The sequence below is a fragment of the Trachinotus anak genome, unplaced genomic scaffold (genome assembly GCF_046630095.1).
Source record: "Trachinotus anak isolate AG129_WGS33_773 ecotype Australia unplaced genomic scaffold, CSIRO_AGI_Tana_v1 ptg000011l, whole genome shotgun sequence".
Lineage (NCBI taxonomy): Eukaryota > Metazoa > Chordata > Actinopteri > Carangiformes > Carangidae > Trachinotus > Trachinotus anak.
The window spans coordinates 28,965,565-28,987,915 of NW_027273862.1; the positions used below are offsets into that span (position 1 = coordinate 28,965,565).

Sequence of the window (22,351 nt, forward strand, 5' to 3'; positions counted from 1 at the left end):
TTTACGCACATTATCAGCAACTTCAGAGCCGTTGGTGCCTCGTCGCTACGCGGAGAGAGACGTCCCGCTTTGCTAAGTGCTAACAGGCTAACAGGCTAACGGGCTAACCTTCATGTCGGGCGGACTTCCTCTCAGCTCCGGTGTTTCTACGACGAGGTTAGCCGGCTAACTTTAGCCCCCTTACTCATTTCACATTTCACTAATGTCGACACTCACACATAGTATTCAGCCCACACATCTTTCATGTAAAAAAACAATTAACATAACCTCAGTATGTATTTATCTGCTTTGCTGTAGCCGTAGCTTCGGGTTTTAGAATTGAGTGTGTTGCTAAGTAACGTCGGTCACCGTAACTGACGGCTAGCTAGCTAGTTAGCCGTGGATTACATGGTCGTAACTGATGCTGGCGCTCCCAGACTGGATTAAATGTTGAGATAACTTGGCGGTAACTAGCAAGATTGATGTTAACCAGACTCAACCGAGTGTAAATATCAGCAGTGAGGCTGGCGGAGGAAGGCCCCGGGGAGCCCGTGTCGTGACGGGCTCCACACAGCGTCAGGTCCGTGAGGAAAGGGGTCGGTGGAACAGATTCTGACAGGGAAACGAAATTTAACAGGACACCAGCTTAAAGATTTTAGTCCTTTCGTCCTGGTTTAATGAGTCTGCATGGAGTGGTTTTGAGCCAGCTCTGGTTTGATGTGGTCTGGATGGAGATTAATGCAGTGAAATGACCATTTTATCTCCTTTTTTCTCAAAGATAGAATAAAAAACCTGAATGTGGGCCTTGAACAGTCTTTACAGTCGCCATGTTAATCTGGTTCAGGTTTGACAAGTCCAGGGAATGTGCTTTTTAAAGTGGATGAAGCCCAGTGTGGTCTATATGGTGCAAAAACTGAAGTCACCCTTTTTGTGTTTGCACTAATACAATAAATATTTCTAAGCTGTGTAAAGGGGGATAGGGGTACAGTGGTTGTTGGGTTTCACAAAATGGTCCTGATAAGGATATAAAATAAAAAGGACGCTGACTTGCATCTATCACAAACTGGCAGTTTGTCCTATCTTGCAGGGGACCGTAGGTATTGTTCAGTGGTTTTTCAGGTCAGCCTGGTCTCATGTTGTTGGAGGAGAGAAAATGCTCCCACAAATATAAAAACAGGTTTTTGAAACAGTGCCATTAATATAGAGCCTGTGTTCACAACTGAAAACAGTGTGACAGCAGAGAATCATACAAGTAAAGCAACAACGATTAGTCGATAAATTCATTAATCAGTTGAAAAAAAGTAATGTAATAGTTTGAGTCTTTCTGTCATTTCAGTTTCACAAATGTGAGGATTTTATGCTTTTTCTGTCATAAACAAAAATAAGCTAAATATCTTTGTGGTTTGGACTGATGGTTGAACAAAACACGCACTATATCACCTTTGGCTGAAAGAATACTCTGTATATCAGAAGCCAACATCAGCCTCATTATTATTATTGCATCTTTTATTTAAATCTTCTCTCTCTTCTCCTGTCTTTCTGCAGCTGGCGGGTCTTCATCCCATCCTGCCTAACTTCCTACTCAGGGGCTTCACACACTCAGTCCTCGTAGCTTTGTCAGTCTGCACAACAGCTGCGTCAGACCGGCCCGACACCTTTCATCAGAGGCCGCAATCAGCCAAAGCCAATGGTAAGCACAATACAGGGATCTTAGAGCCACATATTCTGGAGAGTGGGTGTGCTGCCTTCCAGTATCGAGCCAACAAGTATTCAGCTGGGGGTGAAGGTCCTAGACACGGAGCCTCAAAGCTAGCGATGCCCGGATCCACGCCGGCCAGCAGCAAGGCTCGGGTGTACACCGATGTCAACACACAGAAGAACAGAGAGTACTGGGACTACGACGCACACGTGCCAAACTGGAGGTACAGTTAAATGTGTGACATACACGAAACATAATTTATATTAATATTGTATATCGCGATATTTGGGCTGGACTGCAACGATTACATTTTGGATATCGCCCAGGCCGAATTTGTTGTTATGTTGCAATGACACTCACCAGGGTGTTTTCAAAGTACAAGAACAGATTATTGACCCTGTCTTGATTCAGTAATCTATATCCTCAATAATAAAACTGATAATAATATGATGCATCTGTATTCTATGTGAGTTAGTCTTTTGCACCTCTGTGTTTATGAGAGGGCAGCGTTTTGTGTTTAAAGGCACCAGTTTATTGAGCCAGTTTGGCTGTTTGCATGAAGAGTTTTTGCATATTGTGAAAACTGAGCCAAAGCAATAAAATATTGCAAATCAACAAAGTGTCAACTTTAATGTGCAGGAGAATAAATCTGATTAGTCAGTGGAGGCAATCACAGCAGAGAGATCGGAGTCCAGTGGCGTCCAAAAGACCGTGGGACTCGTGAGGAGTGTTTTTCACTATCCTCTGGCATCTTCTAGACTTAATTAATTGATTCATTTAAATAAAATAATAAGATAATTAAAATTGTTTTTAGTTTCAGCACTATTATATGTAAAGCATAAAATCCCTTCATCTTCTCTAGTGCTGCAACTAATGATTCTGATATTTGTGTTATTTAACAATCATTTAAATCTACAAAATGTCAGAAAATATTGATAAATGCTTCTCCATATTTACCAAAGCACAAATGTCACGTTTTGTCTGACCAACAGCCCAAAACTCAAACAGAGAAATAAGAAAATCATTCATGGCTTAAATGAGAAATCAGTGACCAGAATTATTTGCTAGATTGTTTTATCACTAGTCGTCTTATTGACAGTCTGATTTTAGATTTTAGAGAAAGAGGTTATTGTTGTTTGCACATGTTCTTGTGATAACATTTAAAGTAGATTTACTTTAAACTTCTGCTGAACGTTTCCACTCTTTCGCTTCAGCAATCAAGACAATTATCAGCTGGTGCGTAAACTGGGTCGAGGGAAATACAGTGAAGTATTTGAGGCCATAAATGTGACCAGCAATGAGAAGGTGGTGGTGAAAATCCTCAAGGTGAGTGACTCAGTATTTACCCGTCTGTCTTCTCTGTTCTTCTTCTGTGTGAGCTTTTCTGGCCTTTTTGTACCTCCCTCATTCGTTCTTATCAGCGTCCATCTTCACTCGTTGGTGGAGCTGTGTTTGCAGTTCAAACTTGTTCTCCAGATGTAATGTTGAGGGGATTTAAGTCTATGTTTATATCTTCTGTGCAAGTGCAGTTTGTTTTGTTCTTCTGTTGAATGTGGATCGTTATGTTTCAATCACAGCCCGTCAAGAAGAAGAAGATCAAAAGGGAAATTAAAATTCTTGAAAACCTGCGTGGAGGAACCAACATCATCCGTCTGGTTGACACGGTCAAAGACCCGGTGGTGAGTTAGAGACCCACAGTCCCTGTGCTGCATGTTGGCCTGCCAGCAGTGATAATCCAGTCATGCTTGTAACTGTGTGTGTGTGTGTGTGTGTGTGTGTGTGTGTGTGTGTGTTAATGATCTCCACCTACTTGCTGTTCTCCTCAGTTAAGCCTTGTGTTGTCCTCTCTTGCAGTCCAGAACACCAGCGCTTGTCTTTGAGTGCATCAATAACACAGATTTTAAGGTACCTAAGTTTGGCTGACATCATACATGCACAACTACCAGCACAGTTTCCATCTATGCAAACGCATTGATATCCATTATTAATAACACGCATAACCCTCCAGTTGATGTCGTTCATGTATAGAGTCTAGTTTACATCATGTAACTAATGTTTTTATAAACATTTTACACATGAATGTCTTTTATCTGTTTGACAGGAGCTTTACCAGAAGCTGACAGACTATGATATCCGTTACTACATGTATGAGCTGCTCAAGGTAAAAACACGATTAATTTAGTTTACATCACCTCTGATCATGTGACGAGGTTTTAGAGCAGGTGCTGCTGTGACTCCTCGTGAGGTTTTCTGTGATTGACAAGAAGCAGAGTGTTTTCATCTGTGATCACAAAATTAATCAACAACAATTTTGATCATCACCTAATCATTTAATGAATCTATCAGACGAAGCAGTCATTATTTCAGGCATCTCAAATGAGGATTTGCTGCTTTTCATTATTTTTGCATCAGTGTAAATAGAGATGCAACTCTCTATCTTTTGAAATATTGATTAATCTATTATTTTCTTGATTAACCACAGTAACAAAAGATATTCGTTTCACTCCTGGAGAAGACAAAGAAAAGCATTTGTGAAACTGGAATCAGTAAATGTTTGAAAAATTAAACAAATCATCAATTATCATGATAGTCAATAAAACATTTTTTGCAGTTGACTTATCAATAAACCAAACCAAAAAGAAAAAGCCCTGTTCAGACCCGGTATGAACCTGCGTCTTCAGGGATCCAATCACAAGTGGACAGATCTGATCAGATCTCACTTCCATATGCAAATAAAGAGGTATGCAGTGTTGTTTTTAGCCAATCAGAGACCGAGGGGTTGAGAGAATCAATGTGCAGCACACAGCTCTACAGTGAAATAACGGTTTATCTATGAGAAATAGTGAAATATTTTATGAAACCGTGTTGGGACTTGTCAGACTGTGTCAGAGGACATCACTAGAGGAGGCGGTGTCCTTCACACAGCTAAAAGAATGTGGCCCAGACCCCCTCTGAATGTGGTCTGACTGAACGGATCTCAAATGCATCGAGCTGACCGCTTGTGATGGGATCACTCAGGACGGATGTTAACACCAGGTCTGAACGGGGCCACAGATAAAGAGAATGGAAACAGAGGAAAAAAACTGGACCAGTGATGCAAACTTTGAGGAAAAACTACCGATGCAGGACAGATAATGGTTATCAGCAGTTCTGAACATGTCCCTGTCTTTGCTTTAAGGCTCTGGACTACTGCCACAGTATGGGGATCATGCACAGGGACGTGAAGCCCCACAACGTGATGATCGACCACCAGCTGAGGAAGGTACTGCTCACACTGCTCACACGTTAGAAGTTCAGGGTCTTTTATCAGAACCAGTGTCCGGTAACAGTAAGACAGTCCTCCATAACCTCAGACTGTGGCACTGTAAAACAATCATATATTAGAGTCTTGCAACCCTGGTGCATCGTAAGAGTGAGTGAACTGAGAACTTCACATAGAAATGAAAATAGTCTCTGACACGTCGAGGCCAAAAACAGTTTCTTTTATTTTATTAGAAGGAATAATTTAGCATTCTAGGAAAAACACTGGGTCATTTTCTCACTGAGAGTAAGGCTAACTGTTTCCCTCTGATTGCAGTTTTTATGCTAAGCTAAGCTAACTATCGGTTGGCTGTAGCTTCACTGAATATGGTAGAACGATGTTTCGAAAAGAAGGCAAATAAGCAAATTTTCCAGTCATGCTGAAGTATTAATTGAAGTGATAAGGCTTCAGTTGATGGACTCTGGTACAAATAAAAGATTTACAAGATTGTTTTCTGTCTGTGTCACAGCTTCGTCTCATAGACTGGGGTTTGGCAGAATTTTACCATCCCGCTCAGGAATACAACGTCAGGGTGGCCTCCCGCTATTTCAAAGGCCCTGAGCTGCTAGTGGACTATCAGGTACGTGCTACCACAGTTATTCTGTCTGCTCTGAAAAACACAGAATCTGTTACAGTACAGTCTCTCATCTTGTCTTTTTTTTCCAGATGTATGACTATAGTCTGGACATGTGGAGTCTAGGCTGCATGTTGGCCAGCATGATCTTCCTGAAGGAACCGTTTTTCCATGGCCAGGACAACTATGATCAGGTAACAGACCATAAACTAAACTAAAGCTTCTTCAGGACCCAATAATAAAGCGCATCCTTAGCACGTAGCTGATGTTTTGAATATGCATGTACGTTGTTTCCCAGCTGGTCCGCATCGCTAAGGTTCTTGGCACCGACGAGCTCTTCGGCTACCTGCACAAATATCACATAGAACTGGACACTCGCTTCAAAGACCTGCTGGGACAGTGAGTATCAGTGTTATCAGAGGACATTCAAATCAACAGAAACACATTCAAAGTCATTCCCAACAGCTGAAATTCAGGCACTATCTCTGCCGCACGTCTGACTGTGGAGATGTTTACGATCCTGCTGTTGCGAAGTGCAGTGTTAAGCCATAACAGAGCCTGTTGTTGAGCAGCCAATCAGCAGCAGTGTTACTAACTGCTTCGGGTTGACACATTCATTTTTCTTTATCAAGTCCCAAAGAACATTTCCAGTGTTTTCACCACAGACCTCCAGTGTTAAACTGTTGACAGGACACCTCCAGCTATAAACAGTCAATTATTACCCTTTGTTTCCAAAGCCCAGAAAAGTATTTTTTTCTGAATGATAACATTAGTGTGTCTGAGCACTTTACACATGCTAATGTTGGGTCTCAGGAACAAGGATCTTTGCAAGGTTAAAGTACAGCTGTGCAGAAATTAAAGGGAAAACAGAATAAATGACACAAAGACGACATGAAGATATTTAGATTTTGTGGTTTTGTGTCACATTAACTGGTTTCAAACTATTTTTTTTTTTTAATCAATATATTGGCCACATACTGACTGGATTAACTGATTATGACCCTGTAGGTGATTTTTAATTTTTTTTTTTTTTTTTTTTTTTTTTTAATAATTACCCTTGTAACAGTTTTAATAATATAATAATGGCTGCTCTTGGTTGTGTTTTAAAACGGTCTCAGCACCAGTGTTCACTTGCTGACCGATTAAAATCACGACAGACAGTCAAGAAATGTCAGTGTGACACTGTCAGGATGTCTGCTGTGAAAAATGACTGTTACTTCTTTGGTAAATTACTTGTTTTACACTGTTGTGTCTGTATTGTTGTCACCATTGTATCAGTATTTATTAGCAGCTACAGGAGGTTATTTCCTGTCATTTCCACATCTGTTTTAGCAGGAACATCCTACTAACCAACCTGCTCTGACTGTCAGATTATTACCTAAAACATACGTCAGCACTGTCACCATGCTTCTATAATTTACACTACATAAGAATAAGTGCTAAGTTGAGTCTCATTAAATGTTGTTTATGTCCAGACAAACACGGAAGCGCTGGGAGCAGTTCATCCAGTCAGAGAACCAGCACCTGGTGAGTCCAGAGGCTCTGGACCTGCTGGACAAGCTGCTGCGCTACGACCACCAGCAGAGGCTGACGGCAGCCGAGGCCATGCAGCACCCGTACTTCTGTAAGTGTCACCTGTGCAGAGTCTGCAGGTCACCACCGCTGCTAACATGTCTGCATGCTGAAGCGCTAACAGTCAGGAGAGGCACCTTATTAGATTAGCATCAAAAATCGAGTAGTCCTGGGAAATACAGATGCAGGATAGTGATGATGGGCGATACCAAATGTTTTCAATTCGATACGATACCGTTATAATTTTAATGATACTGATACCAATACCAATACTGTACGACTCTTAAATGGGTATTCAAATGACATGACACATGCTGGCCATTAGTAATGAATTTATTACAAGTAAATAAAAAAAAAATGTGTGCTAAATGTAAATTACTTTGTTTTACATAAAACTATAATTAAATAATAATGAAAATAAAATAATAATTATTAAAATAATTATCACAAATATGAATAAAATAAATTTCTGCTATGTTGCACCGACTTATCACAGAAAGTGCATCTCACTGTAGTTTTGTCCACAGATGAAAAGTAGCAGCACAACACGCTACGTTTCCTTTCAGCCAGTCTTTTTGTGTGTGTGTGTGTGTGTGTGTGTGTGTGTGTGTGTGTGTGTGTGTGTGTGTGTGTGTGTGTGTGTGTGTGTGTGTGTGTGTGTGTGTGTGTGTGTGTGTGCTCCTCTCTTGTACTCTGAGGATACCACAGTCATGTGACAGATTGTTTCCGAGCTGTTTGAATACCAGAGGAGTAACTGGTGTATATCGCAGTATCGATGCCGTGGTGTCGCTCTGCTCAGCCCTAACGCAGGTTCTAAGTAATCTCAGTGTAATAGCACAGGAGAAAACAAACTCCCTGTGTTTCATTTAGATACATTTCTTAGTGAATCAGGGATATAAAGAGTCTTTTTGCCCTCATTCTTAGCGATGGAATCCGTTTCCTTTACACAGAGGGTATAAAACGTATAATCACTAATTCAGCTGTTCAGGTGCAGGACGTTACTCCAACGTGGATGCGTCATGTTCCGGTTGTGTTCAGGCCTCTGATGGATTATTGATCGGGTCAGGATCAGGGACCTGAGGGTTCAGGGGGCTCAAGACCTGGTGTTTGGTTCTTGTTGTGACCGTGTCTCTGTCCCTCAGATCCTGTGGTGAAGGAACATGCTAACGCCAACACCGACAGCACAAAGGCAATAAGCAGCTCCAATGCAACATGATAACCAGAGAGCAGGTAACACACTCAACATAATGATTTTTAAACACACAGTTTTGTGCAAAGGTTTTAGGCAATGAAAGTAAAGTGAGGATTCTCTCAGAAATAATGTCCTGAATAGTTTTTATTAAAAATAACTGTACAGATCCGGGCAGGACATCATCAGGAAATCAATGTGTTTGACCAGTATATTATTATTATTATTATTATTATTATTATTATTATTATTATTACTGTCACTGTTAGTATTGATGATGTTTTTTCCTCCGTCCACTCAGGAAGAATCTTTGTTACCTCAACTTGTGACCTTTTCGTGGCAGAAACCTCTGCCTCCACATCAACAGCCATACTGGAGTAAGATGTCAATTTTGCAGCATAAACAAACTTGCACGGATTAAACTTCTCCAAAAACAGAGCCCGGGGGAATCTGCGCTGCTTGGTCCAAGTCACTATAATAAATCAGATCTGAAGCCAGATCCAAACCCCACCCTCCTCTTCCTCCTCCTCCTCCTCCTCCTCCAGCTGCCTCCCAACATCGCCCTTAACCTGTTTTTAAAATGAGCTAACTGACTGATGGATCAGTATCGAGCCGGCGTCGTTGCTGTAAAGACGTCGTCGGTCATTGCGACGCTGTGGTGACCTGAGATCGAGTTCCAGGTTTTAGCACTGAGCAGCACGGAGGCTCTTTTCTGCTATGAATAGAACAAAAGCTATATTGAAAGAGAATAAACTGTTTTTATTTAAACATGTGTGTTGGACTTTTATTGACTCAGGAGCGATCGGAGGAAGTGAAATTCTTGCTTTTCTGTTATCAGATGAACAAACAGATCTTCAGTCCAGACTATTGATCGCTGTAATGATCACAACAACCAATGACTCTTTAAAGCTGCTATAACTGATTTTAGTCTCCTCGAAAAAAAGCCTCATATTTAAAACTAAGCTCTTTTTGTTATAAAATGTTTTTATGTTCCATTGCAAGCCGTCAGGAGCTTAAACATCTGTAAACTCTGGACTGAGCTGCAGGAGCTTCAGTCAGAACCATCAGACCAAACAGTCACTGCTGCAAGATCTCAGACCGTCATCAGCAACAGAACTGTGTTTGATTCATGAGTTTTTTTGTTCAGATTGTAATATAACAAAGTCTATAGTCTCTTACTTTAGTCTAATTTATTTCTCAAGAAATTACCTTTTACATAAAGGTCTTATTTGGATCTGTGTTTACATGAATGTTGCCCAGACTCAGATCTGATTCGCTGGATCAGTATCATGACCTCACTACATGGACTGGGTGGTCGAGATGACCGATCAGCAGTAAACAGTTTCTTTTTCAGTGTCATTGTAAAATTCTGTTTTCTGAGGCGTTACCTTCATACACAAGGTACAAAAAAATCTCTGGGATTGTATCAGGAAATCCTGAGCTGAGGGTCTGGATCAGTCGATCTGGTTTACTATCAGCACCGACTACTGATGACACAGACGTAAAAGCCCCCACCCTCCCCACATAGAAGCAAGACTCTGGTCCTTTCACATTGTTTTTAGTCATTTTGTGTCATTTTGTATGTCTTTGTGCACTTTATTTCTGGTCTTAGTCGTTTTGCATCACTCTGTGCTCATTTCATTGACTTTCCAATAACAGAGGCTCTTGTCCTGGGGCCTTCTGACCTTCTGGGCCCCCGGACAAGAGCCTCTTTTATTGGAAAGTCAATGAAATGAGCACACAGTGATGTTATCCAGGGGCCCTCTGACCTTCTGGGCCCCTGGGCCTGTGTCTTCCAGGTCGGTTCAGTAATGCATCCATGCAACTTATACAACTGGGCTTTTAATTGTATTTTTGTTTACATTTTGGCAAAATTAAACTTGTGCCAAATTAACTACTGGCAGTTTCTCTGCAGGGCACCAGTGGCTGTGCAGACGATCACTGGTGTGATGAACTCTGTGCATCATGAAAGAAACCAGACAGCTCGTCGAGTGTGTGTACTTTTTAATAAATAAACTGGAAATTCAAGGTGTTTTCCAGAACATAAAACACTTGTGCAACATTCGTGCGTTACAAATAGGTGCATTCGTTTAGGGCCCAGGTTGATGAGGTCAGCAGACGAATTTAAAACGTATCTGCTTCACCAAATGGCTAAAATTGTAAACACAGCAGAGTAAATTTCAATCACATGATAACCTTCAAATCCAAGTATTTAAAATGCATCGTAGATGTGGAGTTCACATTTTGGCTGAGTGTTGAAGTTAAAAACTGGGACTGCTGGACTGACTGATGCTGGTCAGCCCACGTCCGTTACGCTGTGACCTAGTTTTCAGTCTGTCAGTGTTAATTCTGCTCACAGACGACGTGGCCCATAATGAATGCCCTGACTGACATCTGAAGTTTTAAGAGTCAAACACAGTAAAAAGCAGCTTTACAAACACACGGCTAGCTACAGCAGATGAGCTCTACGCCCATCGAAGGCACGCCCACAACACCCCGCTTCCCCCTCAGCCAGCCACTGTCTGGATGAGGCTGGATGACGTCAGGCTGAGTCCGGCTGCGTCACAAAAAGCCCAGCAGTGTATTAAAGGTGCCGCTCAGGCACTTTATCTACACGTCACAGGAGCAGTTTGACATTTTGGGAAATTGTGGAGATGTTGAAGGAGAAGATTCCAGTCTCATATCTGTCTGTTAAATATGAAGCTACAACCAGCAGCTGTTAGCTTAGCATTAAGAAACAGCTAGCCTGACTCTATATAAAGACGACATTTAGACATTTTGCATCGAGTTATGCGCAGGGACTGTTTTAAGTGATGAACTGCTTTCTGTTGCTGCACAGCTCTTTTAGTTTCTAATTAAAACTGTGGCAGATTTAGCATCAAAACTCTCAGTCAATTTTGAAGCAATGGGTCCTTGATGTCAGACAAAGGTAAACAAAACAAAAAGGTCAAATCAGCTTCAGTAATGATGTATATATTTTGGAACGAAATCCAGCCTGGTCATTGGCAGATCTCATGAGCTGCAGCTGATTGGTTAATACAGCAAACAATAGTTCCATAAATCGATTAAAAACTTTGTCCCCAGCTGGCTTGTTATGTTTCACATTGTACATATTTGTATTTTATATTTTCTATATTAAATCCTTGCATGTGAAAACCTACTTGGCAATAAAACTGATTCTGATTTCAAGCTGCCTCCTTCAGGTTAATGCACATTTTAACCTAAACCCCATAAACTAAGATATGCTCAGTTATGATTACTCTGTAAGCACAAAAAAACTACAACCCCCCCCCCCCCCCCCTAAAAAACTACAAACGTGGCAGTGCAGGTACATCACTGTAACATTTTTGTTCTTATCCATAAAACTCACCATCTCTCTCTCTTTAAAGTCATTTTCCAACTTTGTGAGAACTTCTGCAGTGCAGTCGTCTCAGTCCTGCTGCTGTCACAGATGTTAAAACCTCAATGGACTCGAAATATTCAATAATCAACAATATTGGATCATCTCCCAAAAACACTAACGTCCTTATTTGAAATACATGTAACAAAGTCTCTGTTTCAATGCTGGATTTTCAGCGTAGATATAAACGTCAGAGGGATTTTGAACGAGGTTTTCTTACTTCAGAACCCAGAAGGTATAAATAGTCTGATCGTATTTAGTGCTTTTCTTGTCTTAGTGACCGCTCAAAGCGCTTTACGGTACATGTCTCATCAACCCATTCACACACACATTCACATTTCACATCCATACACACACTCACACCCCGGTGGATCAGTCAGGAGCTCAGTATCTTGCCTGAGGACACGTGTGTGGAGAGGACAGGTCCTCGGAGGAGCCGGGGATCAAACCTGACGACCTGCTCTACGTCCTGAGACACAGCCGCCCTGTGGTTCTGGTTCTGGTTCCTAAAGAGGTTTCTAATCTGTGATTAAAAATCTTTGTTCAGGAGTCAAACAGTCGACTGTTTGTGACAGAGCTGTGGCACCGATCTTCTCATCTGACTCTGAGAAAGACAGAAAACACACTCGTTTCCCAAAATGTCCAACTGTTCCTTTAACGTAGCGAAAAGAAAAGTTTGGCTGCTGCTCAGAGGTGGGAGCTCGGGGACGGGTCACATCACAGTAGCGTACTGATATCTAAAGACCACCAAGGACACTGGTAAGACTGAAACACCACAGCTGATTATCTTCTTAATAACACTGATATTTTAAAACCTCCCTGGGGAATATTTTAATATCTGACTGAGTCCACTGGCACTTGATATTTTAAAGATTCATGGCCTCAGTTGTCACTTCCCCAGGGCTGTAAATTAACGTGTCCTTGGTGTCCTTTTTAAAATGCAAACAATCTAAGGCATAAAAAAATGTCATCTAAAAAACAGAAGGTATAAAGCTAATACCAGAGACATTCAGTCTGTTCTCTCAAAGTAAAAAAACTTAAATACTTGCATAAATAAAGCGTGTGATTATGAATATTTAAAGCCGTACATGACGTGTTAGCAGTGTCCTGTACAGGCGCTGGGTGCAGTGATTATGTATGAGTCTACATATATAATGTTGGTTATATCGTAGAGATGCAGTATTGAGGTAACTTCATAGTGGGAGTAAAGGCAAGGGAGGGGGGCACTTGAACTGTACTAGGCTCTGTGAAAAAGCCACATAACATGCATTGGACAAAAGTGAAAATGTAGATAGAGGTGTTAGTGTGTACGTCCCTTTTTGTTCAAGTTTTACAAAAATCGCTCAAATAAAGCATCGGTTTGATGTTTGATGAGATTCAGGGCACCACATGATACAGTCAGTGTACCAGCATCCTCCACTTCTTCTTCTTCTGGGCTCCAGATGACGCAGGGACGTCAGGGCAGCAGATGCTGCAGCGTCGAGTCGTCCAGTTCGTTGACGGCCACGATGTGGTCCAGATGTTGCAGGTACCGCTCCGGGTCGCGCATGAAGTGCGGGATTCTGGTTCTCGGGAGCACCGCCAGATGTCGCAGCCTCTCCACGTCTTCAAAAGACACCTGCACAGGTAAAGAGGACAGTGTATCAGTGGACATGTAGAGGGTCGGGTTAAAGCTCCACACAGTCTAAAGGTAGATGTCCATGTGTTTGTGATTATAAAGCAGGTCTAGGTTCTATATTAATACTGTGACAGTATCAAAGCCTCAGTCCACAGAGAAATGCACACAGCCTGTATTCAGACACTGAGCCTTAAAACCAGCCGTCAGGACTTCTGGAACTTTGTGATGTCACAGCAAAACAGTCACTGCTCTCAGCTACGCCCCAAGGCGTGGCTTCTATATTTTTTTTTGGAGCATTCAGAAAACAGTGGGCCAATCAGGAGAGAGGCTCAGATCCTCTCCTCTGATTGGCTGACTGACCTGTTGTTTCTAGAGCTCCAGAGAGAAGCCTGAGAGAGGAGATGTAAAACTACACTGAGATGGTTTTTGGTTCTTAAAACCACAGATATATCTTCTGATGGAGATCAACACTTCAGATAAACCACAGAAGAAGAGTAAATATGGACCTTTAAAGGTCGACCACACTGGAAATCAAGTGTTTATATGGTTGAAATATGGGGATAAAACACATTCGTCATGTTGTCCATGTGAAAAGTGACAGAGAAGCTCAAACCGTGTCTCCTTTCTCACCTTCACAGCAGGTAGTAACAGAAAATCTGGTTTAGATCCCAAACCGAGTGAGACCAGGACCAGGATCACCAATATCAATACTGATATTGATACTTTTTATTGTCAAAAGCAGCTAATGTGCAGATGTTTATCTCTGATCTAAAGCTGGTATCAATATTCATAAAGACTTCGTATTGGTAGAATTAGTACAGATTAATGGACACACAGTGTGAGCTGTTGTATCTCTACATCATGGTTCATGTTTTCATTAAAGATCTTTAACACCCTGAGTTTCCAGAATTAAAGATCAGGAGGTTCTGGGTCTGAAGAGTAACTCGGTCACCTGTTCAATAAATAAAGTTGGTGTGAAGCTGGTTTTTTTTTTGAATCACCTCAGAAGCCCTGCAGGGGGCAGCGGCAGCTCAGGAAGCTCCTGTTTCTGCTTCCATCAGTGTGTCTTCATTCTATTAATGAACACTTGACTGGTTTCATGTTGTTTTATTACTCTTCTTGTTTGATGATTTACAGAAAAATCCTGTTGCACTTCTTAGCACTGTGGTTTCATTTGCACCTTTTGGAATGAAGTTTACTTGCTGCTGATCTATGCATGTAAACACACAGCAGGCTGAGCGCTGGCAGTAAAGTATCTGAATGGATCAACACTGACCTTTCCTAAAGAAGTCAACATCTTGAAGTCGATGGACCGTCGATGGCGAAGAATCCTCAGGATCCCGTCCAGGTAAACCTGATCTTTACTGAAGCAACCTGACACAGAAGCACACGGCAAACAGGGAGAACAGAAATAAAAGCAGCACAAATTATTTTCCCGACATAAATCAGTCATTCAGCCTGTTTTCACATCTTTATTTTCCCCTTTCACCAGGGTTAGTGTTTGAATAACACCACACTTTACATTTGTATTTGTATTTATCAGACAACCATTAATTTGAAAAGCTGGATAATTCACTATAATTTTATAATATATAATATTTGTTACACAATCGGCTGGCACTTTATTAGGTACATGTATAAAATCTACTGCAATTCAATACAATAATGTTCAGTCTTATGTTGACACATCAGGGAGGTGTCTGATTGGTCCCAAAAAGACCCCCCCCCCCCAACATAAAACTGAACATTTATAATCACAGCAAATACTGATCTGATTTAGGTTCTTTCTCTTTAACTGATAAATTAAAACTATTCATTGGATTATTATTAACAGCACTTTTTCTTTTGCACTGTGCTGTAACATTGAAGGCATCATCACAGTCCAGTCTGTGGCAGAGCTGTTGTATTGTGTGTGTGTGTGTGTGTGTGTGTGTGTGTGTGTGTGTGTGTGTGTGTGTGTGTTCACCGGGCTGCGAGGTGTCCGTCTGTCCCCTCTTGGCTCTCAGACAGTACTCCCAGCGGACGTCGGGGTCTTGGACGAAGCGCGCGATGTGACTGAAGAGCTGGCTGAAGCTCATGCTGGTGGCGTGGTACACCGTGTAGTACAGCAGAGCTGCACGCCACAGGTAGGGCTGTTTCCGTAGCAACACGCTGTGCAGGCTGGCCAGGCCCTCCTCCGTGGGATTGGCCGGCTTAAGGCCGAACTGCTTCCTGCCTTCTGTGGTGGCCCACGGCTGCAGGTTGTTGTTGACACCTCTCAGATAATGTGTACCTGAGGAGGACACACACACCTGAGTCAAACAGAGTGGCGACTACATTCAGAAACCGCTCAACGGAAAACACACCTTCACTGCCTGTTATGCATGTGGATATATGCATTTAGCAAATATAAAAACATAGAGACACAGAGCACATGAATACAACGCCAAGAAAAACAAGACAAAGGACAAAAAGTTAAAAAAACAAAACAGACAGTGTATTAGTGGGCAATTAGTTAAATCAACATCTGTCATTTCCTCCTGGAGTTTAGGAGGCAGATGTCAGAGGATATAAAAGAATGTGTTTGTTTTGGCTGCAGGCGTCTGAGGAGGGACCCAGGCTGCAGAAACTGAAACTGTAGATGTAAAAGGATCTGACAGGATGGCGTCAGCTCTCTTAAGAACCTGTAAAGATCCTGCAGGTTTCCTGTGCAGAACCAGTTATTTTCCTACAGTCATTCAGTATATTTTTCTGTTTGACCTGGAGAACGTGAGACTCAGTAAACCTCAACATGTTCCAGTCGTTTCCAGGCTTCATGAGGCTGATCACCAAACTTATTACAATTCCTCCTGTGAGGAACATTAATGTCTGAACCAAACTTCACGTCAACCTCCAAAAAATGTGGAGACGTTTCACTAAAAACCACAAACAGGACTCTCACAGTGCTGCAAGAGCAAAAGTCAGTGGAAGTTCCTCTTCTGAGGAAAAGTAATGTTTGAAGAAAAGGTCAGGGCAGTTCATCCAGTGGACAGACAAACCAACAAAGCCCAAATTACCGTCCCTGTAGCCAGGCCGCTGCAGCAGCATGGCTAATTTTATCCATGTAAACAGCAAACGTTGTGTTTTGATGTTTGTTTCGCTCCACGCTGAAAAATCTCAACGACTATTGGGTGAATTTCTGTGAGAAAACACAAACATTATGTGATGTATATATGTCAGGTAAGATATGAGGGTTGAGCGTGTCATTAGGCTTCCACAGGCATTAACCTGCAGCATTAGTGATGCTCTGCTCCACAGTTCCAGCTCATCCCACAGGTGCTGGACGGGGCAGAGATCAGGACTCTGTGCAGACCAGTCTGCTCGGAACTGGGGAAGTCATTTATTCCTGGAGCTGGTTTTGTGTCGTGTTGAAACAAAACACCGTTGTCTAAAATATCATTGTATACTGAAGGATTAACTTCTCCATTAACAGCCCCTGGCCAAAGGCAGAATGTGGAAGGGAGTGATCTGACTCCTCCACACACCCTAACTGTCTCCCTACGTCTCTCTATTGTCTCCCTGTGTCTCATTTAAAGAGCCAAGAGGAGGAGGAGGAGGAGCTGAGGACACATGTATCCTGGGAAAGGAGAAATCCTACACTGAGGCCACACCTCACCTGGATCACCTGTCTGTGGACTTAAAACTGTCATGGGATCATATGACCCATTTCTCTTTTTTATTTGAGAAGATCATATAATGGATGAATTCATGGTGCACATGAATGGCACGCTGCAGGCGCCGTGGATATTTGCTCCATCGCTGCTTCGTATTGTTTGGTTCTTTACGATGAACAGTTCAACCTCACACAGACTCTCGGTCTTATTTGGTCACTGCTCTACTTACAGATACTCCAAACTTTATTAACGAGTCAGGACACGAGTCAGTTTATCCTCAGCTGAATCTCTGCTGTGGTAAAAGGGTCCAAACTTCCTCACATGTTCAATTTTAAAGTTACTTTGTTCATTTTAACGTCTGTTTGCTGCAGAAGTTTTATTTACTTCTAAAATTAACCAAATGTCTCATTTAAACAAACATTTACATACAACTGTGTGTTTGACCCATTTATGTGTTTATGCCGTGTCGGGCTGCAGCTGTGTTTTTAGTGACAGCTCTGTCCCACAGCTGACAGTGAAGTGTCCTTAACCAGCAGGACCTTCCCTCTGTGCACCAACACTCAACAACCACAGAGGAAGTGATCCACCACAGAGGAAGAAACAGACCAAGTCTTAACTCTTCAACAGTCGACTCACAGACTGTGAACATCAGAATGACTGAGGGAGGATTTCAGGGTTACATCAAGTGACCAACTAAATATAGGAAAGAGAGAAATGGAAAAAGAGCTTAAAACTGAAAACGTCAGACAGTGATTCACAAAATATTTACATCCAACACTTTACGGACGTGGAAACCTGATTTATTTCTTTTTATTTATCAGGCAGAAGGTAGAAAGTAAGGACCTGCTTGTTGTTTGTGAAGTGCTACAGCAGATATTAGATAGAGGTTCCTGTGAGGTGTTTGGCAGGTTCTGTTCTTTGATGCGTTTCATTGTTTTTGTGAAATAAAATTTTAAATCAAGATTAAATTTAAGGTGAGAAATAAAGAGATGTGACTTTTACTCTTCACTCTGAACAGGTGTGAAGTTAGCGAGCTAACATTAGCTCTGCCAGCAACAGCTTACAATGATCTGTGTTAGAACGAGTTTGTGTGATGTGCAAATCTCCACTTAGTGAACAAACTGAACTAGTTTCAGTTTAAACTCAGATTTCAACTGAATCTGTGTTTGATTTTATTTTAACTTCAGTGTCAAACGCTGGACGTGAAAACCAAACGGATCCAACAGCTCAGACTCAGGTCTGATGAAATGCTACTGAACCACAAACCGTCTGTGTCTAAAGGTTTCTTTTAGGACTGTACACATAATTACACAGGTGCTTGTTGTTACATGATGTAGATAAAGTGATTTTTCCAACGTAAAGTAAAGTAAAGGTTGTATAAAATATTTTTGCCCTCCAAATTAGCCTCCATGTGTCTGCTCGGATCTGAAAGCTCAGCTCCATCAAATTCTCTGGATCTTCTCTAAATGTGACGAAATAAGATCGTCAGCATTGAAAAGACAAACGTGTAAGTGGGAAAATGAAGCAGCAGCAGTAAACACAGTAATGATAATTATGTATCTGGATTCAGAGCAGAGTTCGAGGGCGTGGTTACCCGTCAGTGTCAGATCTGTGCTCGCCCAGCGGGTGAGGTGACTGAGGGCAGCGTACCTATCTCGTGTCTCAGCATCCCCTCCAGCCAGTGCTGCCGAGCCCCGGCCAGGTTAATGGTCAGAGTGGGACGACAGCTCTCCACCACCATCACGGCCTGAGACAGCAGCTCGTCAGACAGACGCACCACCACCTGAAGACACAAACACCACCTTCATCACTGTTGTCCTCATCTCCAGCTAGTTAACTGCTGGAATTTCATCCATTCTTCTTTGTTGTCCAATGCTTTTTTTAAATTAGGTTCCTCTTTGTACAAGATCACTCATCCAGTTTAGTTCCACCTTAGTTAAACAGCAGCCTTTTCACACTGCAGGCGTCTCACTGACGTTTAAATCAAGTTCAAGTTCATTTGATTGTCAGTCTCAAAGGAGTTTTAAATCGAAAGCAACTGGACTTGGTTATTTGTCTAGGAAGACGTTTCACCTCTCATCCAAGAGGCTTCATCAGTTCTTTCTCGCACCTGACCAGGCTGGGACAGCCTGACAAATAACCAAGTCCAGTTGCTTTCGATTTAAAACTCTTTTGAGATACTATGACCTGGACAAATGAGAATATTCACAGGCTTGATTGTCAGTCAAACACACGTCTATAGAAATCTATCAAACACACTGCAGAATGAGATTTTAATGATTAATTATTTCATCAGAAAGATCAGATTAATTAAAATGATAAAAATAATCATTTTTGCAGCTCTGCAATAAACAAACGTTGATGTAAATGAGTTTTTATGCTGCACAGACGACGTCTGACTTCAAAGCAGAGGGCCACGCAGACACAAAGCACCATCATCAGTCCAACACCTGCACACAGCTGAGCAGCCGCGGAATGATTCCCGAGCGCCGCACTCACCTCTCCCACGCAGCCTTCTTTCTGCAGGTATTTGCGGACGGCGGCCCAGACCTGACTCTTAGGAAGCACGCTGCCACCCGTCACCTCCTCAAAGTTCTCGTAGGAGCCAAACTTCCTCAGGACGCACTCCATGATTCCAACCGCCTGCAGGTAAACACACATCATCATCATCATCATCATCATCATCATCATCATCATCATCATCATCATCATGTGAAGGCAGAGGCGGTGTGAGGTCGTTGACCCTGACATACTGCACCTGCTCGAGGAAGAGGCCCGAGCCCTCCCGGTACTTCTCCAGCACGCTCCTCGGCTCCGGCTGCGCGTACTCAAACTGGGGCTCGTACTTGTAGTCGGACTGGAAGAACGCCTCCTTCTCCTGCTCCAAGTTGAGCGGCCTGAGGGCGACCAGCAGACAGGGTCTGGAAGGTGTGGACTGCGATGTGCCCCCAGCCCCTTTGGCTATGTGTGGCAGGGAGGTGGCAGGTCGCATTTGCCCCTTCCGGAGCCCCAGGGAGTAGTTGACTGAGCAGGTGCTTTCACTGCGGCGCATCCAGCCTCCCGCCCCCAGGCTGGGGCTGGTCAGGCTGCGAGCCGGGGGTGAAGGGGCAGCAGAGCCGCTACGCCACGGAGGCTGCACGATCCGCCTGTCCACCATCTGCTCCTGAGACCCTCGCAGGCGCTGGGGTGTCATCTCCAAGCTGAGGGGGCGGCGGAGCGGTGGTCTGGGCGTGGCCCCGCCTTTTAATGAGGACGACCTCCTCTCTACCTGGCTGCTGTTGGTCTGGGCTGGGAGTCCGTTGTGGGACACCTTCTCCTTCTTGGCGACACTGCCCCTCTTGGCCGGCGCTCTGGTTGCCGCAGCCGAGCTGCTAGTGGTTTTTGGTGGACCTGCTCGGACGTCTGGCCCCAACAGGTCCCTGCTCCTCCTGACGCTTTCACCCTCAACCTGATCCATGAAGACTTCACCTGAGTCCAACACCATCACCACGGCTGCTACGCCTCAGGCTGCCCCTCGCTCCGGCCCCGACGCTGCTGACAGGACAGACAGATTAATGTTCGCTGCTTATTGATGTTTGTGTGTGAAACGAGAGGAAACAAGTGCGAGGTCTCCGCTGCTGATTAATTAGCGGGAGGATGGAGCAGCGTCTGGGAAAAGTGGGCAACGGCCCAGTGGCCCCAGACGAGGCTCGGACGATATCCAAAATGTAATATCTCAATATAATTCAGCCAAAATATCACAATGCACGATATCATGATATTTATCATATATAAACATCATGATGATAAATAGTTTGCAGTTTAAAGTTTTGTGGCGATGTACAGTAAGCAAAGCAGTGAGATGAGGGGTGGACTGAGGGAGACTGCAAAAAAATAAATAAATAAAAACTGATATTATGAGAAATATCACATACAGCAGGAAATATTTTTTATTCTAATTATTATTGTAAATATCCCACATCTTTGTTGTAAATATGTTATTGTAATCTTTAACTTTTAATTTTACCTTTAATTTTACTGTTTTGCACCAAACACCAGCACAAATTCCTGGCATGTGGAAAAATACTTGGCAATAAAACTGATTCTGATTCTGAAATGTCCCTCAAGGTCAGAGCCACTCGATAAAGTGAGCTAATATTTCCTATCTGAGAGTCACAGAGCTCAGTTAACGGCTACAGACACAGGAACTAGGAGAGTGGTGGTCCTGTAGAGGGGGGGGCACCCAGTGTCTCATCATGTATTCATGCCTGGACCCAGATAAGTGGAAGAAAACTGATGAATGGATTAATAAATTCAAAATGAAATTTAAGATCGGAGGGAACTGAAATCAGTGCCTTCAATCTAATCTTTATCGAACTGTTTCCATTTTTTCCGAGCGTCAAGAAAATCGATTGTTTAGTGAATAAAAAGTCAGAAAAAACTGAATCCAACAGAAAACTCATTTAAAAAGCTGATACCAGCGAAGTTTTGTCCTTTTTGCTTTAAAAAAAAACAACTTCAAATAATTAACTGTTGCCGGGAAATTTTGTGTCAGAGAGCTGAACGGTTTCTGGGGGTCGAGGATGAAGCTGTCATGAATACTGGGGGGGGGCCAGGGGCCCAGACATAACGATGTGCCCCGGGCCCCTCAGCAGGCGGACCCGGCCGTGCCTGCGGAGGGGTCGGGCTCCAGGAGCGGACGGTCCCCGGTGTCTGAGCGGGGGGCTCCGGGGGAACAAAGCCCCCTCACGGCTCCGGCTCAGCTAGCGGGAAGCTAACGCCGGCTGGAGGTGTCGCCTGGCCGCTGTCCGCGGACCGTCCCCGGCACTGACCCCCCAGCTGGACCGCAGCTCTCTCACTCACCTCGCAGGGTCCCGGGACTTCCGCCGAGGATCGGTGGCTCTCGGCCTCTTCATCCGCTCATCGCGGCCGCAGCCCCGCACGCACCGAGCGGAGCAGCCCCGTGTTTCCCGTTCCCCGGTGGATGCTGGGAGTCTGAGCGGATCGGGGCGGAGCGGGGCCTGGGGAGGAGCGGGGCCTGGGGAGGAGCGGGGCCTGGGGCGGCTGCCGGGGCCGGCCAGGAAGCGGCGGCTGAGTTGGAAGTTATGACGCGGGACGCACGCCGGGTCCGCCGTCAGTGACGTAACGCCCCAGCGTCATGACGTACAGCACGAAGGGAGGAGGGAGCCTGCAGGGCTCTGGCCCCCTGCAGGGCACTGGCCCCCTGCAGAGAGAGGCCCTCTGTGGTCCCTTCAGAAACACACCGCTGTCTTGTCTCTGCGCTGAGTCCTTCACTGTCTGTCTTCATGTCTTTGTGTTGATCCTGTGTCCAGCCCTTCAGCTCGTTTGACCTCTGTCCTGTGATCGTTTTGCATCTGCTTTCACTTTGTTTTGCATGTGGGTCACAT

The 22,351-nt window shown here is 43.6% G+C and overlaps 2 protein-coding genes across 4 annotated transcripts; one reads left to right on the top strand and one right to left on the bottom strand.

The window, feature by feature from the left end:
* Positions 1-5: 5 nt before the first annotated feature.
* On the top strand, positions 6-11,606 carry LOC139628204 (casein kinase II subunit alpha'-like). Of its 2 annotated transcripts, none has more exons than XM_071489656.1 (13): positions 6-156; positions 1,525-1,901; positions 2,893-3,004; positions 3,256-3,357; positions 3,533-3,583; positions 3,780-3,839; positions 4,857-4,940; positions 5,449-5,559; positions 5,646-5,747; positions 5,852-5,952; positions 7,029-7,177; positions 8,268-8,355; positions 8,616-11,606. In XM_071489656.1, exons 2-12 carry the CDS (start codon positions 1,795-1,797, stop codon positions 8,339-8,341), a joined length of 1,053 nt encoding a protein of 350 aa, XP_071345757.1. In that variant the 5' UTR covers positions 6-156; positions 1,525-1,794; the 3' UTR covers positions 8,342-8,355; positions 8,616-11,606. The 2 variants fall into 2 exon arrangements, with proteins under 2 accessions (XP_071345757.1, XP_071345758.1); XM_071489657.1 differs by lacking the exon at positions 6-156 and adding an exon at positions 326-559.
* kiaa0895l lies at positions 10,302-22,071 on the bottom strand. Of its 2 annotated transcripts, none has more exons than XM_071489651.1 (7): positions 21,807-22,071; positions 19,723-20,498; positions 19,464-19,607; positions 18,615-18,747; positions 15,299-15,604; positions 14,609-14,706; positions 10,302-13,332 (listed from the first exon to the last, which is right to left on the bottom strand). In XM_071489651.1, exons 2-7 carry the CDS (start codon positions 20,446-20,448, stop codon positions 13,171-13,173), a joined length of 1,569 nt encoding a protein of 522 aa, XP_071345752.1. In that variant the 5' UTR covers positions 20,449-20,498; positions 21,807-22,071; the 3' UTR covers positions 10,302-13,170. The 2 variants fall into 2 exon arrangements, with proteins under 2 accessions (XP_071345752.1, XP_071345751.1); XM_071489650.1 differs by having other exon boundaries at positions 19,723-20,495; positions 21,807-22,016.
* Positions 22,072-22,351: the final 280 nt, after the last annotated feature.

What these genes read in the sequence shown, in the direction of transcription:
- LOC139628204 (XM_071489656.1), top strand. Translation starts at nt 1,795, where the DNA reads ATGCCCGGATCCACGCCGGCCAGCAGCAAGGCTCGGGTGTACACCGAT. An exon ending in AGCTGCTAGTGGACTATCAG is followed by an intron (nt 5,560 to 5,645) that starts GTACGTGCTACC and finishes TTTTTTTTCCAG; the next exon opens with ATGTATGACTATAGTCTGGA. An exon ending in GCCAGGACAACTATGATCAG is followed by an intron (nt 5,748 to 5,851) that starts GTAACAGACCAT and finishes GTTGTTTCCCAG; the next exon opens with CTGGTCCGCATCGCTAAGGT.
- kiaa0895l (XM_071489651.1), bottom strand. Translation starts at nt 20,448, where the DNA reads ATGGTGTTGGACTCAGGTGAAGTCTTCATGGATCAGGTTGAGGGTGAA. An exon ending in AAGAAGGCTGCGTGGGAGAG is followed by an intron (nt 18,748 to 19,463) that starts GTGAGTGCGGCG and finishes TTGTGTCTTCAG; the next exon opens with GTGGTGGTGCGTCTGTCTGA. An exon ending in GACGGACACCTCGCAGCCCG is followed by an intron (nt 14,707 to 15,298) that starts GTGAACACACAC and finishes CTTCTGTGTCAG; the next exon opens with GTTGCTTCAGTAAAGATCAG.